Here is a 17,386-nt window from a genome sequence, read left to right on the forward strand (position 1 = left end):
TTGAGAAAAAGGTAAAAGAAGGTTTATTGCTTTGCTAGCAAAGGAGAAACACAGGGGACTCCTATCCCAAAGGTTGTGGTTCTGCCCATCAGCAGAAACAGGGGGCTTTTAAAGAGGGATTAAAGGCTACATTCCATGTGTTCTCTGATGGAGTTGTAATTCACTTGTTAATTTGGGAAGAAGTAATTACTGAGATCCTCGGGTACCATCCCCCAAATCTGGATTTCTTCTTTCCTATGGTGCTTGAGTTCTCAAGTATAGATAACTCTGTTTAGAATGAAGAAGAAAGGTAAATCCTCTTTCCTCTGAGATTAGGGAGTGGGAGATAAGGGAGGAGCAGGGAGAGAAGAAGAGAAAGAAACATGCCAATTTTAAAAATAAATTGCAGTGGTTGAGTAGCAAGGGCTATATTCAAAGCATAAAGTGGACCTCTGTTAAAATCCCTCTCCATGTATAAAAAAATTATTTTTATGGAGGAATGTAATCTATTTTAGTGGTGAGGTGAAGACAACACTTTTTTTTTTTTAAGTAGAAATCAATTAGAAACAGCAGAGTGGCTGTTTATATTGTACTGCAATTCTGCTCCTCCATGGTTATGAGTACCACCTAAGATGGAAATAGATTATTGTCTGATGATGGGCCTTTTTTTTTTTTTTGGCATTGGGGATTGAGCTCAGGGTAGCTTAACCACTAAGTAACAACTGCAACCCTTTTTATTTTTTAATTCTGAGAGAGGGTATTGCTGAGTTGCTTAGGACCTCACTAAATTGCTGAGACTAGTCCTGAATCTGAGATCCCTGGGCCTCAACCTCCCAAGTTGCTGGAATTTCAGGCATATGCCACCACTGCCAGGCTATAGGCTTTGTATTTTAAAGATGACTCAATGTCCAAGAAGGTATTCATATATTTTTTTTAACTTTTGACTGATTACTTAGCCATTATAAATCATTCATATGCCAAACTAATAAAGGAGTTTTATATCAATCCACTAGTCTAATAGATTTTATGTGCTTAATACATTTAAAATGTTTTAGATAATATCACACTGGATATATATTTAAAAATTTTTGCAAAGAACAATTTCCTTTTTAAGGATGAGTAGCATTCCTTATGTGGTACACAAATCACATTTTCTTTATGAATTTCTCTGTTGCACTTAGATTGATCACCTAACTTGGTTCTCATGAGTAGTAGCTACAATGAACATGAAAGTGTTGATATCTCTTCAGATTTAAAATGGGGGGAGGGGGGGGGTTAATTCTTTTTTAGTGCAAGTGCATGGCAATGAAGACTATAATGACTATTACTCATACAGTGTGTTGCCTCTGCTTCTCAGCATAGAAGATGTAGCTGTTTTATCCACTATTGCTTCACACCACCAGTGTGAATGAAACTCTGAAAGGAAAATAACATTTTAACTTTCTTTCAAAAATAAAGGTCCATCAATAACTAATAAAAATTTTTACAAATTGTATCTGCTAGACTTTTTCCTTTGTACTTATTGGAATAATTGTCTCTATTTAAAAAATAAAGTAGATAAATGTTGGTGTTCAGCATCAATATATCATTAATAAAGTAAGCTTTTTTTTTTTTCTTGCAGTGCTGGGGACTGAACCCAAGGCCTCAGGCATGCTAGGCAAGTGCTCTACCACTGAACTACACCAACACACTTAAGCTTGTAACTTTTGCATTATGATTTACTATCATTGAGTCATTAGAGGAAAAAAATTAACAAGAGAAATGCCATATTAACTATTCAGAAAGACTGAAAAAAAATTCAATGGAGATAAAATTTTAGCATTTGAGTAGGTTGATTTTTCTGTATATATGCCTTCTGGAGTCCATGTGTTGACCATTAAAAAATAAGAACATTTAAATATTGACAACTCACTGTAGACTTTGCAAAAATTTAACTAGAATTGAATTGGAAACCTCTGCTCCCTAATAAAGTAAGTTGCTTAAAATATTTTAGGGGGAAGAAAAGATGAACCCATGAAATACACTTCTGCAAAAAAAAAAAAAAAAAATTACAACAGAAATTTACAAGTTATATTTGAGTGCAGGATTTGTAAAACCACCCAATGTCCTGGTTCTTCCAGTAAGCAGGATTTGAAGTGTGATATGACTATTTTAACTTATTCCCTTAACATTCATATGGTAACCCATTTTTCCTGTGCAATATGTAAAAATAAATTACTTTTCATTTGTAGGACCCTTTGCTACTTTATTTCTATGAAACACTCAATAACTCTATTGGCTTTTTGTATAGTATTGCTTTAAATTATTCTCCATTGTCTCAATTTTGGGTAAGTTATTTTAAAAATTAATTTTAAAAGCTAAATACTTTTTCTGATTTCATTATCTCTGTAAAAATGGGTGTAATATAAATAATGAATTGAGAAATATTTTTGTGTAGGGGTCTTTTTAGCTGAGGAAAATATTTACAAGATCACAAATGGATGCTTACCCAGTATTTGCAAAACACCAAAAATGCTACATAAATTAGATAGGCCTACAACTGTAATGTTATCAGGGGAAGTTAAGAATTTGACTCAGTATTAGTTGAGTAAAAAAGAAAAGGCTGAGCATGGTGGCACATGCCTATAATCCTAGTGACTCAGGAGTCTTGAGGCAGATGTGCCAAGTTTGAGGTCAGTCTCAGCAACTCTGCCACACCCTCAACTTTCTCAAAATGAAATATAAAAAGGACTGGGGATATAGCTCAGTGGTAAAAGTGGCCCTGGGGCTGGGTGAGGTGGTGCACATCTATAATCTCAGTGGCTCTGGAGGTTGAGGTTGCAAGTTCAAAGCCAGACTCAAAAGCAAGGCACTAAGCAGCTCAGTAAGACCTTCTCTAAATAAAATGCAAAATAGGGCTGGGGATGTGGCTCAGTGGTTGAGTGCCCTTGAGTTCAATCCCTGGTACCCAACCCTGCAAAATAAAAGTACCCCTGGGTTCAATCCTCAATCCAAACAACAAAAAAGTGGTAGAAAACTGCAATATTTTTATGTGTATGTTTTTTAAAAAAACTTATTTTTTAGTTGTGAATGGACCTTTTTATGTGGTGCTGTGGATCGAACCCAGCGCCTCACACATGCTAGCATGCGCTCTACCACTGTGCTACAACCCCAGCCCTATATATATATGATTTTAATAAAGCTACATAGTATTCTCCATCCTGACCGTTAATCTCCTTTACACACAAAACTTGGCATATCATTCAAAGTACTCAAACCACTTGAAACTCATTTATGTACACTTGATGTTTTTCATATTTATATGCTCTGAATGTTTGTGTCCCCACAAAATTCATGTTATTATCAAATCCCCAATGTGATAGCATTCAGAGATGAAGCTTTGGGGAGGTGAGTGGAATTAGTGCCCTTAAGAGAACCCAGAGAGCTAGTTGATCCCTTCCCCTCCACAAGGAAATAGTGAAAAAGCTCCATGTATTAAGAATGGGCCCCCACTAGACAATAAACCTTTACTTGGGAATGGAATAATCTGTAAAAACCAGTAAAAGAAAAATCTGTGAAGGCAAGAGGCAGAAAATTCCACTGCAAAAACAAAACTAACTTCCAAATTACATGAATGAGCAATAAAAAGTTTTCATTTAGATCTTTGAGTTTAGTAATTACCATGAAATAAACTATTCAAAAGGCATGTATTTTACTAAGAGACTTATGCTGTCAGAGAAAAAGATAAACTTGGAAAATCTATTAATCTGCCCAAATATTTTGTTAAAATTTATTTTCCCTTTCCACATATTTGTAAAGACTATTGTAACCATTACCAATTTTAATTTCAAATAATGACAGGCATTAACCTTTTTGCTAATTTTATTTTTCTATGTCAATTTGTATTTCTCCTGATCTGAGAAACATCAAAATTCTATTTTAAATTTGTTCCTAAAAATATACAATATTGCACTTTAAATTTTGGCAGTTTAATTAAAGATCACCTGAATTTTAAAACCCACATAGGAAACTACAGTTTTCGTTTTGGTTTGTCACAAAGAGCTTTGTGTAAAAGCAGAACTCACAGTAGTGCCAAACAAACCAAATATTTACAGTGTAGATATTAAAATTTAACCTCTAAAGGAAAATTCAGTGTATTGAATGTAATTATTATTAACTGAACAAAAGCATATCCCTCTTCCCTGTTCTGTTGAATTATGAGCCAAAGGGTATTGGTGAGAAATGCTTTTGTGATTTCTTTCTGAAGAGAATACATGGAAGGGAAGTTTGTTCTTAGAGACATCTAAATTGGGTCACTAACCTCTCACAATACTGCTTCCTACAGGACTTGAAAATCCACCACTCTCAGAACCAGAATTCCAAGTTAAGCATTCTTTTTTTTTTTCTATGGCCATTCTCTTTTACCATTACAAATGCACAAATTACTAGTATGTTATGATTTTAAAGTCAGTTTCATTTTTTTGCGGAGGAGTACGGGGGATTGAACTCGGAGACACTCAATCACTGAGCCACATCCCCAGCTCTATTTATTTAGAGGCAGTGTCTCACTGAGTTGCTCAGTGCCTTGCTTTTGCTCAGGCTGGCTTTGAATTCGTGATCCTCCTGCCTCGGTCACCCAAGCCACCAGGATTACAGTCATGTGCCACCATGCCAAGCTCCTTACTTTTTCTAAGATACATACAGAAATTGAAGAATTTGGGGTGTAGCTCAGTGGTACAGCAGTGTTTAGGAGGCACAAGGCCCTGGGTTTGATCCCCAGAACCACTAAAGAAAATTTTAAAAAAGATATTTAGTATGTACCTGCCTAAACTATTTTTAACTTTTGTTACAGTGTAATAAAACTATATACATTTACATTTCCCAATCAGGTAAATATTCTATAGAGCTACATATTTCTTTTTATGTAACCAACTAGGAAGATAGTTTGAAATAGCTATTTGTAAAAGCAAAAATACCACTTTTAGATTTAAACTTACTTAACAGCATATTAAACATTCAAAAGACCCAAAGGAACATAAATAGAATATATTTGTTAAATAAATACATGACATACGGTTGCTTTTTGGCACCACCTAAAAATAAATTCTGGCAGTACTTTATTACCCTCCAAATCTTTGGGAATCCTTAAAATTTTAAACCATTTTTAATTTCCCTGTAGAGAAAAAATAATTCACAAATTTGAACTGGTATTTCAAAAGCAAATGATTTCATTTTATACTACTTTGTTACTTATTTTATTATCAGCAAAATGAACAGTTATTAACAGTGTTAACTAGCAGCCAATATGTTAATTATGCTTTTACATTTTTACCCTACCAGGACCCGATTATTTCAAACAGTGATTTATCGTGGAAAGATACGGTTTCTTCTTAAACAACCATGTACCAATTGCATAGTTCTGATTTGATAACAAAAGTCGTAGTAGAATTACAAAGGTATTAATATAAGTTAACTGAACTGAAATAGACTGCTACAAAACAGTCTATCTTGGGTGTTAGTGTAAACTTAAGAGGGAAAAAGAACAGTCAATAGCAAAAAAGTTTTCTTCAAAAATAGGTTAATGCTAAGAATAACAGTTTTTAAATTTTCTGTTTAAAAATAAGCTTAATAAACAAGAATACAAATTTAATCCAAAACAGCTCTTTGAAACGCCCTATTTTCTTGCATACAGCAGAAAATACAATTTTCATAGTTTTTAACATTACATGTAAAAATGAGGCACTGTTATACATATTTGAATATATTCACAAAAATAGGAGTCTCAGTCCCATCCGCAGTCTTATATTTGCATGATAGTTTCTGAATAGCAAATTGTTCACAAAAATAAGTCTTCTGAAGGAGGTGCATATGAAAAACCAACAAATGCATCATCAGCCTCCAGTACACTGGCATTCACTATAGAATAGTCAGAAGATACACACACAGAATATGGAACAGTTTCCTCTGTAAATACTGTATCAAAGTTCCTGATATCATCTGGTCCAGCCTAAAACATCAAAAGAACGATATTAGTCACCTTGGCTTTTCTTTCATTCACCCTTCATAAAATGTTTTTATGATTTTATTTTTTTCCTAATAAGTTTAGATGTTTTCCTACTTCAAATTTCTACTTTTTCTTTCTGTACTTTTATTGAGGTAAGGCTATCTGCACTAACAGTTAAGGTTCTTGTTGTTGGGTGGGGAGGGGAAAGAGAAAGTTGAGAAAGGCTCACATAATAGAGGCCCCCTTACCTCTGCTAATGTGAATCTGAGACCCTATAACTGATCCCCCTTCTCTCTACCTACCACCAGCCCTATATTCAGAAACAAAGCTCAGGTGGGTTTTCAGGATAGCATTCTGCATTTGAGCTTCCAGGAATGCCTGTCCATCTACTTTCTCATCTCTGGATAAATAGAGCCTTCTGATGGAGGAATGAAGGGGCTGCAAGTAAAACTGTGAAAGGTCACTCTTGTGCTACAGAGGTCATGAAGCCTTTGATAGGGCTTTCTTAGCTGTGGCACCCAAGTGGACCAGGTTCATGGGGAATGGAGTACAGCCACTGCTTAGGTTCACAGGCAGTAGTTTTATTCTTCCTTTATGAGTCTGATGCAAGCTAATGGACTTTGAATATATTTACAGATAAAACCTGGGATATAAATCCAGGTGATTTAATTTTTTTTCTGCTTTACTGGAAGGGAATCACTGAAATGTCCAAGTCATTAAGTTTATAATCTCAGAAGAGATTATAAACTAAAAATATTAATTAGCCTGGTATGTCTACAAATTGAGCTGAGACCAGGGAAACCTGGAATGCTTGATCCTTTCATATAAGAAAATCCCTTACAGGAGACAAAGAATTCTAAAAATTATAGCATTAAAGAATTTTAGCATAAAAGAAATACAATTTTTAAAAATTTCCCCCTCAAAAAATTCTGAAGCGTGGGTTTCTGAATTTTGACTGTGAAATTTGTTAACTGTAATTCTTTATATAAATTACCTTATCTCTTAAGCTAGTTTTCTCTTCTGTAAAGAAGACGCAGGTTGAGCATCCCTAACATAAAAATCCCAAATCTGAAATGCATCAAAATCTTAAATGTTTTGAGCATCAATATGATGCCACCAGTGGAATTGTTCATCTGACCCTCATGTTATGGATTGCAATCAAAACCCAGGTACACCAAAATATTACATAAAATTACCTTCAGGCTATATGCATAAAATGTATATGAAACATAAATGAATTCTGTGTTTAGATTTGAGTTCCATCATCTCTAAGATATCTCATTTATATATATATATATATATATATATATATATATATATATATATATATATATTCAAAAATCTGAATCCTGCCTGAGCTTCCCAAGGTGCTAGGATTATAGGCATGCACTATCAAACCTGGTATGTATTAACAAATCTTTGATACAGCTTTTTGCATAAAGACATTCCCTTTAGGAAAAATGTTTCCATCAGTAGATTTAACAAGTCTAGCTAACATGATCATTTTTATAATACTATCTTACTGTTTTCTAAAAAGGATATAACAGTTTACACTGACATTAAAAATGTCTGCTTGTATCTGGTTTTATATTAATCTAAGGAAAAAACTATCCTTAGTGTTACTTAAAAATGTTTATTGATTTAGTAAGTATAAAAATGATACGTAACAAGTTACTTTAATTTGCTTTTTTTCTTTTAACTTACTGAATTCATTTCTTTCTCACTCATGCTCCAAAAACAAAACAAAACAAAACAAAAAAAACACTTCACAACTGTGCTGGAAGATATTTTCATTAACCTAATGTAACTACAAACTTATGAAAGTTATTAGTTGCAGTAAATAACCCTGTGTGACATATTTCACAAATATTTAAATATTGACTTTATTTCATTCAGGTTAGATTTTGAGATCTATTTCCAAAATTATAATAACTACAGTTCTATGTTTCCCTACTTTAGAAAAAAAGATTTGGGTATATACTCACCACATTAGGATTAAATGGTGGTGGAATTTTCTTTTGTACAAGGTCAGTCCAGCTAAGTGATTCAAAAAAAGGATGATTCTGAATTTCAAGCTAGAATATTAAGAAAAAAGAATTTTTACTAATGATGAAGAATATATTAAGTACTCACTGAAGAATTTTATGAGGCCAAATCATTATTATTTTGCTCCCCAATAATTTTTTTAGGCAAATGTTTATGTCATTCATGTGGCAAAATGGTGGTAGACATTGTGAAAGACAGTTACTTTAAATGATCTACTTAAACTTATGTCCCTTCACAGCAGTTTTCTCACAGGTAAAATTGGGTTAATATTTCTGATCTAAATACTTCACAGGTTGTTTTAAAGATGAACACAAAAATATAGAAATAAAAGTGCTATGAAAATAAGAAGGCACCAAAGAATTACTACCTGAACAGAGGATATAAATAAGTTGAGCCAATAATTCTATACAGTGGAGTGGAAGTAAAGTTAAAGTGATGAACTCTACTACCAAAAAAAAAAAAAAGTACTCTGGGTTGCTACTATCAAAAGTTGGCACAGTACTGATTCTAGATTTTTTCTCTCCCCTGCAAGGTGCCATGGGAGTGTATAAACTAGGATCCAATGTAGTTTGGTGCGTTAAAAAAGATTTCTTAAAGTGATGTCTGACCAGTGATCTTAAAGATAAATATGACAAAATAAAAGAACAATGTTCCAGGCAGAATAGGAAGGTTCTATGGTGAAAAGAGTTTAGTTTGGTCAAGAAAATGAGACTCAGTTGGGCTGGGGACGTGGCTCAAGCGGTAGCGCGCTCGCCTGGCATGCGTGTGGCCCGGGTTCGATCCTCAGCACCACATACAAACGATGCAGTGTCCGCCAAAAACTGAAAAATAAATATTAAAATTCTCTCTCTTCTCTCTCTCTCTCTTTAAAAAAAAAAAAAAGAAAATGAGACTCAGTATCACAGGGACAGAAGGGACTGTCACATCAGGTGAAGCTCAAGAGCTGAACGGTCCATGCTGAGTCTATGTTAAGAATTTCAGATTATTCCAGAGTTATGGGAATCCATCAAGGAGTATTAGGTACAGGGATGTCAACTATTGTTGCTGTTGTTGTTTGGCTGGTTTTCCCTGGCTATTAAGGGGAAATGAATTGGAGAGTCAAATCATAAAGAAGTGTCTGGTTATTGGAAAGATTTAGGTGGCAAATGCAATAGAACCTGTTATTAAATATGAAATTTATGAAAAGAGAAAAGTTAAGAAGGCCTTTCAGATTTCTTAACAGAATAACCAGATGGACAATGATATCATTTAATATGAAAGAAGAGAACAAGAGGATGAGAGCAGGATTTCAATTTTCATATACACATACATATAGGTAGGTAGGTAGATTATTTTTGGTAGTACTAGGGATTGAATTCAGGGCCTTGCCCACACTGAGTAAGAGTTCTATCATGATCTGCTTCCCCAGTGCTAGGATTTCAATTTTGAACATGCTGTCACTGAGGTATTCTAAGGAAACCCAGGTGTGGGAGAAGTGGGCAGATACTATAGTTTAGAATTTAAAAGAGGTCTCAAGATATAAATGTAAGAGATAAAGTCATACAGATAGCTAAAGCCACAGGACCAAAATAAAATGGTCCAGAAAAAGAGCACAGAAGAAAAAGAGGGTTTAGGATAACCACAAGGCACTGCTACATCTAGTAGGCTGAAGAAGAGGGAATCACACAGAAGAGTATGGCAGAGGGCCCAGAATGAGATGAGTGTGTTCTAGAAGGAGCCCAGGGAACTGGGGAATGTTAAGCAAGCTAAGGAATAGACATATCCTATTCTGGTAGCTATTTTCTGGTAGGCTAAGAAATATGAAAAGACAGGAAATGGGAGCCTAAATATAGAAAACTTTCAACAAGTCTGGCAATGAAGGGAAGAAGATGAATAGTAGTACCTCATACAACAGTAGGGTTGAAGGTTTTTTCCTTCTAAAAAGCAGACTCAGTTGGGCGTAGTGGCACACGCCAGTAATCCCAGCAGCTCGGGAAGCTGAGGCAGGAGGATCACGAGTTCAAAACTGGCCTCAGCAAAAGGAAGGAGTTAAGTAACTCAGTGAGGCCCTGTCTCTAAATAAAATATAAAATAGGGTTGGGGATGTGGCTCAGTGATTGAGTGCTCCTGAGTTCAATCCCTGGTACAAAAAAAAAAAAAAAAAAAAAAAAAAAAGCAGATTTGATAATATTTCATTATCAATAGGAAAGAAACAGAACAAGAGGGATGTTATGGTTTGGATATGAGATGTCTCCCAAAAGCTCATGTATGACAATGCAAGAATATTCAGAGGTGAAATGATTTGGGTTATGAGAGCCTTAACCAAATTAGCAAATAAATCATGTGACAGGGATAACTGAGAGATAACTGCAGGCAGAGAGGGTGTGGCTAGGGGAGGTAGATCACTGGGGGTATGCCTTTGGGATATACTGGTGAGTTGAGCTTCATCTTGCTCTCTGCTTCCTGATTATAATGTGAGCAGCTTCCCTCTGCCGTACTGTTCTGCCATGTTTTTTCTCACCTTGAGCCCCAAGGAACAGAGCTAGCTGTTGATGGACTGAGACCTCTGAAACCATGAGCCCCCTCAAATAAATTTTTTCTCCTTTAAAATTGTTCTTGTCAGGTCCTTTGGTCATAGCAATGAAAAAGCTGACTAAAACAAGGGAGGAGCTTCTTGTACAGAAAAAGACATGCACAGGGTTCCTAGCTAGGGGACACAATCCAGTATACAGATGGAAATGGACCTTTTCCACCATAACAGGGAGAAGGAATGGCAGGTAAAGGTGCATGTAAGGTCTGCAAGTTTGACAGCAGGAAGCTGAATTAGTTCCACTCTGATGGCTCTTTTCCCCTATAAAACACAAAACAAGATCATCTGCTATAAGAGATAAGTTGGGGGAACTATTCAGAATATTTCAAAAAGCCTGAAGAAACACATTTATTTTTCTTTTTGTGGTACTGGGGACCAAACCCAGAAACTTGCAGATGTGCACACTCTTCTACTCAGCTACATGCCCAACCCACATTTACCCACCACACTGGTCAAGGTACTGGGGATTGAACTCAGTGGTGCTCTACCACTGAGCTACATTCCCAGCCCTTTTCATTTTGAGACAGGTTCTCCCTAAGTTGCTGAAGCTGGCTTCAAACTTGCGATCTTTGCGCCTTAGCCTGTCAGATTCCAGGTGTGTACCACTGTGCCCAGCTGTAACATTTTTTTAAAAAGAAGGAAAGGGAGGGGCTGAGGTTGTGGCTCAGTGGCAGAGTGCTTGCCTCACACATGTGAGGCACTGGGTTCCATCCTCAGCACCACATAAAAATAAATAAACAAAATAAAATTATTGTGTCCATCTATGAATAAAAAATTTAAAAAAAAAGAAGGAAAGTTAAGGGAGAGGAAACTGTACATAAAAATCAAGTAAGTAACAGGACATGAAAGCTAGATATGAAGTATAAAGAATAGATTAAATTATTATAAAGATTAAGTGAAAAAATATAAGTCAAAGTGCTTTAAGCACTATATAGTCCTGTTATGAATACTAGTGAAAATTGTGGGGACGAGTGTGCTTTTTGTTTCAGTTGTGCTGGGGTTTTTTTTGTTGTTATTTTTGGTGCTGGGGATTAAACCTAGGGCCTCATGAATTCTAGGATAGTACTCTACCATTGAGTTAAATCCTTCACCAGTTGTGCTATTCTTTAATAGCTGTATTTATACCATCAAATGTCATATAAAATAAGGATTTATCTCCAAATTTTAAATAAGATATAATAGAGCTGATACTGGGAAACATATTACATACAAAGTCTTCTTTGGCCCCAAGTCGATTTTGTCTGTCTTTTTCTAGGAGTTCTTCCAGAATGGACCAGGCTGTGAGGCTCACTCCTGGCCTCAAACTTAGAGGCTTGTGAAGAATATTATCATACATTTCAGCAACATCTCGGCAGTAAAAAGGAGGCTGAAAAACAAGCAGAATAAACTTACAGGTAAATAAATCATACCAAAATGTTTTTTAAGTAGTTGGATTTGGCTTTGATCTGTAGATAGCAGTTGTGTTTGGACAATGGCAGAAATGCAGAACCCTCTTGGGATGTGCAGACATCTGCAGTGTGGCCCCCTGATGCAAATGGATTCTTAAACCTAGCATGCGGTGCAGCTTCATGTTCACTGAGTAAATAAAGCTTTTTCAATAGTACTCTATAGACAGCTGTTAAATTGCACAAAACTCATAATGGTAGGTTTTAGAGAAAACCACCAACCTCATCACAGGTATGACAGAATCATTGGAAATATAAACATTAAATAATTTCTTGAGACTTGGGAATAAAATTCATTCTAGGAGAGAGTGAGACCTGAAGATAAGCTTCTAAGTACTTGTGACAGTGGCAGTATTATGAGTATATTTTGCAGAAATATAAAAAGGCTAGTATCATAGTCTATAGGCTATATAGCTATAATTGCAGCTTCAACATGAGCATTGGCCAGTTAATTACCTAGTTCAAAGTATTAAAGTAAAAACAATTTTTAAAGTTAAGGAAGTTTTATTGGCCTGTCATTTTTATTTCTGTTTTATGGGAAATAAAAGACTTTAAAAAAATTTTTTGGCTTTTTAAAATATAACTTCAAGTCAGGTATGGCGGCACATGTCTGTAACTCAAAGCTACTTAGGAGGTTGAGGCAGGAGGATCACAAGTTCAAGGCCAGTTTCAGCAACTTAGGGAGGTCCTGTCTCAAAACATGTATATGTATGTATGTATAAAACTTCATTTTATATTTTCAAAGTCCCCTAAAGAAATAAAAAAGTTCTGATATATCAAGACAGCAAATAGTGAAAGTAAGAAAGAGGTAGTTTTCCAAAGGTTGGGCTGGGGGATATAGCTCAGTGATACAGTGCTTGCCTAGCATATGTGAGGCCCTGGGTTCTACTCTTAGTACAGAAAAACAAACAAATAAGGTTCTAAGTTGCTAGCATTACTATAAAAGTAGCTTTTTTTTTTTTTTGGTATCAGGGATTGAACTTAGGGGCACTCGACCACTGAGCCATAGTCCCAGCCCCATTTTATACTTTATTTAGAGACAAGGTCTCACTGAGTTGGTTAGTGCCTCACTTTTTGCTGAGGCTGGTTTTGAACTCGTGATCCTACTGTCTCAGCCTTCAAAGCTGCTGGGATTACAGGCATGCACCACTGCACCAGGCGAAAAGTAGCTCTTTTAACGTGTTCTTAGCCAAAGGCACTGGCTTTTCTAGGACTCCAGCATTCAAAATTAGTGATATTAAACAAATACTCTAAAATGCACCTGATTGTGCCAATCAAACTTCACAGTTTGGAGGAAAAGTAAACACACACACAAAAAAACCTTAGGTACATCTCAGCTGATGGTAGCATTTAGCACAAAGGATTAGATATATAGTTCCCAGCAGGAGACTAAGGGACCACAAAGGGAATCTAAACACTACTTCAAATATTTCAAAAAGCCATTGTGTATAAACACCACATTTTCTTTATCCATTCATCTACTGAAGGGCATCTAGATTGGTTCTACAGTTTATCTATTCTCAGTACAGAAAAACAAATAAGGTTTGTGGCTGTGTCCCTGTAATGATGTGGCTGTGTCCCTGTAGTATGCTGTTTTTTATCCTTTGGATATAAACTGAGGAGTGGGATAGCTGGGTCACATGGTGGTTCCATTCCAAGTTTTCCAAGGAATCTCCATACTGCTTTCCAGATTGGATGCACTAATTTGTAGTCCCACCAGGAATGTCTGAGTATGCCTTTTTCCCCACATCCTCAGCCAACACTTACTGTTGTTTGTATTCTTAATAGCTGCCATTCTGATTGGAGTGAGATGAAATCTTAGAGAAGTTTTGATTTGCATTTCTCTAATAGCTAGAGATGTTGAACATTTTTTCATATATTTGTTGATTGATTGCATCACCTTCTGAGAAGTGTCTGTTCAGTTCCTTGGCTCATTTATTGATTGGGTTACTTATTATTTTGGTGTTTAGCTTTTTGACTTCTTTATGTACCATAGAGATTGGTGCTCTGTCTAATGTGTAGGAGGTAAAAATTTGTTCCCAAGCTGTAGGCTCTCTATTCACTTCACTGATTGTTTCTTTTGCTGAGACGACACTTTTTAGTTTTTAACATTAAAATCTATGAATTTTATTATTGAGAATGTGGGTTCACTGTAAAAGTGATAAAACCTCTTCATTCCTCAGGAAAAAAAGTATTTCAAAAAGCCTACAGGGGCTGGGGTTACAGCTCAATGGTAGAGCACTTGCCTCAAACGTGTGAGGCACTGGGTTTGATCCTCAGCACCAGGTAGAAATAAATTGAATAAATACATAAAGATATTGTGTCCATCTACAACTAAAAAAAAGCCTACAGAAAAATATAATTTATCCTTTTTAAAATTTTTATAAATTTTTTTTTTGTAATTGTAGATGGACAGCATGTCTTTATTTTTCTGTGGTACGCAGGATGAAACCCAGTGCTTCATGGGTGCTAGGCAAGCACTCTGCCACTAAGCTACAGCCCCAGCCCTCATTCATTCTTACAAAGACATGTAAACTTACTAAAATGCCTAAATTTTTTTGCTTTGGGTTGTAGCAATGTTATCTCAATGCAGAAATAAAACTACTCATTTTTTTATCAGAAGCTCTCACTGGCCTACCTAATGTATTCTATACTTATTAAAAACTGAATAAATCTATTACATAGTAAACATTACTTTTTCCCATGAAATCTTCAAAAGACATGGCGTTTTTAGAGAAGGTAACAGAGGATGACTTAAAAGATAAAACTCAAAAGACATTTTCTTTTGAAATACAATGTACTGATAAATGCAAAAATCTTTTTCTTTTCCATCTCGAAATTAGGAAGATGATGTTTGGGGTACATGGAGTAAAAGCAGGTAATTTTAATGTTACAACTAGATCTCTATTTCTGAAAGTGCCAGTGGAATGAAAATATCTAAAGCAGTGATCAGTATGCCAGAGATAATTTTATTAATTTAAAACACTAGTAAAAAATGAAAAAAATTTATTTTTCTGCATATTCCTAATATGGGCTTAAATTCTTTTAACCAGGTTATAACTGCTCTATTAGTTTTATCTAATTGTCTGTGAGGTTATTAAGAGAGAGAAAGAAAGCACCAAATCAATAATAGTATATTGGAATAACAATCAAAGAACAGAAATACATACCAATCCATACAGCATTTCATACAGAACAGCACCAAGGCACCACCAATCCACAGTGTTGTCATAGGGCTGTTTTCTGATTACTTCAGGTGCAAGATACTGTAGAAAAGAATTAAACATAAGAGCAACTCAACAAAACTCAGGATGAAATTTAGGAATAATTAATACATTTAACAATATTTAGGTGTTTTATTACCACAATGAAAACATATCATTTTGATTATCAGTAGGCTGGGTGTTCTCATTCTGTAACAGTGATTCTTAGTCAATGCCAACTGGAACACTTTTCTTCTTCTTTTTTTTAAAAGAAGTTCCAATTGTGTGGTTTTTTTTTTTTTAATATTTATTTATTTTTTTTTAGTTCTCGGCGGACACAACATCTTTGTTTGTATGTGGTGCTGAGGATCGAACCTGGGCCGCACACATGCCAGGCGAGCGCACTACTGCTTGAGCCACATCCCCAGCCCTGGAACACTTTTCAATTCTCAAACATATTTAGCAAACGTGTGTAAGCTATTAGGTGGCAATTTACATTTTAATTTGTAAAAAACTAAATTCATCAGAATTTCACACTTATAAGATGGTAAATTTGAATTTTATACTCCAAAATATATAACCTTTTCCCACATGAAATATATGTAAGGAAATAATTTCATCTTACACTTTTTTATGTGAACCAAAGAAATGGTAATATAAATTTAAAAAGTTTAACAATTTCTGATCACATTCAGATTTAAATGACAAGTTTTTTCCTTTCTAAAAACTATAGAACTTTACATTTCATTAATTATGAATTCATTGTACCTTCACAAAAAGTGTTTCTTTACATTATAAATAAAATAGAATGGTTACAAATATATATAAGAGCTAGGGTGAGTTAGAGAAAAATACATTTTAATGTAAATAATTTAACCTTTATTTTATTCATTCATTCATTTTATGTGGTGCTGAGGATTGAATCCAGTGCCTCACTCCTGCTAGACAAGTATTCTACCACTGAGCTATAACCCCAACCTTATTACTTATACTTTAAATTATTTTGGATTTTTTTTTTGTACCAGAGACTAAATCCAGGGGTGCTTAATCATGGAGCCACATCTCCAGCCCATTTTTATATTTTATTTAGAGGCAGGGTCTTGCTGAGTTGTTTAGGGCCTTGCTAAATTGCTAAAGCTGGCTGTGAACTCACAATCCTCCTGCCTGGCTCCCAAACCGCTGGGATTATAGGAGTATGCCATAGCACACAACCTGTGTTTTGGATCTTGATCAGAAGGTCATGTAAGCCAATTTATCATGTTTTCTTTTTTGTGTGTGTGAGGTGCTGGGGCTCTAATCCAGGTTCCAATTTCAGCACTGTATTTGCAATTACTCCACAACAAGGTTGAAATATCACATGGTACTTAAGATCACTATATAATAAAATTAGGATAGTTTAAAATAAATGTGTGTGAGGTGAGAGTAAGGCTTTTAAATATAAGTTGTAAGGCTTATTAATGTCACAAATGAAAAGACTTTTTTCTCCTAATGTGATTAGAGAATGGGATGTTTTGGGTTATGAATTAGGATTTTAATTTTTTTTTACATCTATGGCTTTATTTTATTCTATTAAAGAAATTAATTGGGCTAGGATTGTGGCTCAGACACGTGCCTAGCATGTGTGAGGCCCTGGGGTCAATCCTCAGAACCACATAAAAATAAATGAATAAAATAAAGCTAAAAAATTTTAAAAAGAAATTATTTTATTCACAAAATATTCCAACCATATAGAAAAATATAGAAATCAATAAAACTGCCACACAGATATAGGCAGTCTTAATATTTTATCCTCTTTATTAGTGTTAACTCATTAAAAAAAGCTTTAGGAAGATAGTCACATACCATATAATGTATCTGTTTAGGTGTACAATTCAATGACTGTTAAGATATTCACAGCATGGTAAAACCATGACCATAATCAATTTTAGGATAGTTTAACTGATTTGTGATTTTCTTAAAGGATTAGAAATATAATCAAATGCTAAAGAAGTCTAAGGTAAACTTTCAACACTTAGAGAAAATAAGCATAACTTTGTTGGATTATCCAAAAAGGGTTTTGTGGTATTTTACAATGTCAGTGAAAAATACCAACTATCAATAAACTCAAAACATCCAGAAGGGATGATTACATTTCTAGTTGGCTAAAAGGTGAAATGACAGT

The 17,386-nt window shown here is 35.0% G+C and overlaps 1 protein-coding gene across 5 annotated transcripts in view; it reads right to left on the reverse strand.

The window, feature by feature from the left end:
• Positions 1-3,822: 3,822 nt before the first annotated feature.
• The window catches only part of Sgk3 (serum/glucocorticoid regulated kinase family member 3), a 118,157-nt gene continuing 104,593 nt past the window's right edge, over positions 3,823-17,386 (reverse strand). For all 5 annotated transcript variants that reach the window (XM_046428569.2, XM_046428571.2, XM_058574012.1 and 2 more), the window contains 4 exons: positions 15,193-15,288; positions 11,788-11,943; positions 7,948-8,037; positions 3,823-5,965 (listed from right to left, as the gene is read on the reverse strand). In XM_046428569.2, the coding sequence (XP_046284525.1) occupies positions 5,795-5,965; positions 7,948-8,037; positions 11,788-11,943; positions 15,193-15,288 (513 nt within the window). In that variant the 3' untranslated portion in view covers positions 3,823-5,794. The remainder of the gene's footprint in view (positions 5,966-7,947; positions 8,038-11,787; positions 11,944-15,192; positions 15,289-17,386) is intronic.

Source organism: Marmota monax, unplaced genomic scaffold, assembly GCF_021218885.2.
Source record: "Marmota monax isolate L192 unplaced genomic scaffold, Marmota_monax_Labrador192_F-V1.1 WCK01_AAM20220418_F8-fsc00044, whole genome shotgun sequence".
NCBI lineage: Eukaryota > Metazoa > Chordata > Mammalia > Rodentia > Sciuridae > Marmota > Marmota monax.